Source organism: Rhincodon typus, chromosome 1 (assembly GCF_021869965.1).
Source record: "Rhincodon typus isolate 14 chromosome 1, sRhiTyp1.1, whole genome shotgun sequence".
In the NCBI taxonomy this organism is placed as follows: domain Eukaryota; kingdom Metazoa; phylum Chordata; class Chondrichthyes; order Orectolobiformes; family Rhincodontidae; genus Rhincodon; species Rhincodon typus.
In genome coordinates this window covers 5,083,167-5,085,671 of record NC_063332.1, presented here as the reverse complement: position 1 = coordinate 5,085,671, position 2,505 = coordinate 5,083,167, and the positions used below count along the sequence as shown (strand labels likewise).

Genomic DNA, 2,505 nt, shown 5'->3' with positions numbered 1-2,505 from the left:
GGCTTCAGATTGGTTTCACAGGTCGGCGCAACATCGAGGGCCGAAGGACCTGTACTGCGCTGTAATGTTCTATGTTCTATGTAAACTATTTCCACTGGGTGGGGATTCTAGAATGAGGGGCATAGTCTGAGAATGAGGGCCAGACCATTCAGGAGAGATGTTAGGAAGCATTTCTACACAGAAAGGGTGGCAGAGGTTTGGAACGCTCTTCCACAAATGTCAATGGATGCTGCATTAGTTGTTAATTTTAAATGTGAGATCTTTTTGTAAAAGGGATATGAGTCACAGGTATTGTACATGGAGTTAGGCCAAATATCAGTCATTATCTCAGTGTATGGTGGAACAGGCTCGAGGGGCTGAATGGCCTACTCCTGTTCCTATATTCCTAGAGTGCAACAATGAAAGGATGAACAGATTGGGCAGACGGATGAATATGTTCATTTCCCTTTTCTCTCTCTGTCTCTCTCTCTGACCCCAGGGAGCTGATGAGTTTATGGGGCGATGTATCTGCAGACCATCTCTTGAATCCTCCCCAAAGTTGGCATGGCACCCCGTGAGAAGGGGCAACAGAAATGCAGGGGAACTTCTGGCTGCCTTTGAGCTCATTCCACGGGAGAAGGTACGTGAAACATAAAATCAAACAGCCTTAACTCCACACGTGCACCAACACCTAGCTTTAACACCGTGATTTAACACAATAATGCATGTTCCATGACATTTCACAGGGGCATCATTAGAAAAGAACTCTTACAGCGTGTTAGAGCTCAGTCATCACCATTTTGCTCAGGCCTAAGAGTTGCAAAATTATCTTCCAATTCTTCCTCTCCCCTGTGCAGTGGGAAATCCTCTCTGTTTATGTCACACAACACCAGGTTTATTTGGAATCACACAAGCTTTCAAAGCGCAGCCCCTTCGTCGGATGCAGTGAGAGAGCAGGGCACACAGACCCAGAATTTATAGGCAGAGAGATCAAGGGCAGAGAGATCAAAAGACCATAAAACTGGTGTGAGTGGAGTGTCTGAGATAACAAGGTGTAGAGCTGGATGAACACAACAGGTCAAGCAGCATCAGAGGAACAGGAAGGCTGACGTTTCGGGTCTGGACCCTTCTTCAGAAATGGGGGAGGGGAAGGGGGTTCTGAAATAAATAGGGAGAGACGGGGAGGCGGATAGAAGATGGATAGAGGAGAAGATAGGTGGAGAGGAGACGGACAGGTCAAGGAGGCGGGGATGGAGCCAGTAAAGGTGAGTGTAGGTGGGGAGTTAGGGTGGGGGTTGGTCAGTCAAGGAAAGACGGACAGGTCAAGGGGGCGGGATGAGGCTGGTAGGTAGGAGGCGTGTGCGTGTGTGTGTGTGTGTGTGTGTGTGTGTGTGTGTATCTTATAAATTCCAGCTTTCGGAATAAAACCAGCCTGATTCCAGGCTAAAATGCTGAGACAGATTCTGAACAAAGCCTTACACCTACAATCCAGTGTCTGACCCTATTGTATATCCCTGAGGCTCTGCCTGATTGTTATGACAGCCCAGCACTGATATTGACTTTATAAACACTTTACACACCGTCTAATATGCTTGGTCACCTGCAGAGACTTATCAACCTGACACTGCACTCACACCAGTTGTATGGTCTTTTGACTCTCTGCCCTTGATCTCTCTGCCTGTAAACTCTGTGTCTGTGTGCCCTGCTCTCTCTCTGCACCCGACGAAGGGGCTGTGCTCTGAAACCTTGTGTGATTCCGAATAAACCTGTTGGTCTATAATGTGGCGTTGTGTGATTTCTGACTTTGTCCATCCCAGTCCAGCACCGGCACCTCCACATCATGTCACCTGTACTTACAACATCTGCCCTGACATTTTTGCCAAGGTAGGAATTCCATGATGGTTCTGAAGGCAACTCAAGATATTTTTTATTCGTTTCCATGGCACGGGTGTCCATGGCTAGGCCAGCATTTATTGCTCGCCCCTAATTGCCCCTTGAGAAGGAGGGGGTGAGCTGCCTTCTTGAACCATTACAGTCCACTTGCTGTGGGTTGACCCACAATGCCCTTAGGGAGGGAATTCCAGGATTTTGACGCAGGGACAGTGAAGGAAAAGCAATATATTTCCAAGCCAGGATGGTGAGTGGCTTGGAGGGGAACGTGAAGGGGGTGGTGTTCCCATGTATCTGCTGCCCTTGTCCTTCTGGATGGAAGTGGTCGTGGGTTTGGAAGGTGCTGTCTGAGGATCTTTGGTGAATTTCTGCAGTGCATCTTGTAGATAGTACACACTGCTGCTACTGAGCGTCGGTGGTGGGGGGAGTGGATGCTTGTGGATGTGGTACCAATCAAACGGCTGCTTTGTCCTGGATGGTGTCAAGCTTCTTGAGTGTTGTTGGGGCTGCCCCCATCCGGGCAAGTGGGGAGTATTCCATCACACTCCTGACTTGTGCCTTGTAGATGGTGGACAGGCTTTGGGGAGTCAGGAGGTGAGTTACTTGCTGCAGGATTCCTAGTATCTGGCCTGCTCT

The 2,505-nt window shown here is 48.8% G+C and overlaps 1 protein-coding gene across 1 annotated transcript in view; it reads left to right on the top strand.

Moving 5' to 3' along the window:
* Positions 1–2,505, top strand: part of dysf (dysferlin, limb girdle muscular dystrophy 2B (autosomal recessive)) — a 236,281-nt gene that overhangs the window by 181,249 nt on the left and 52,527 nt on the right. The window contains exon 32 of the mRNA XM_048600995.1: positions 479–619. Within this exon, the coding sequence (XP_048456952.1) occupies positions 479–619 (141 nt within the window). The remainder of the gene's footprint in view (positions 1–478; positions 620–2,505) is intronic.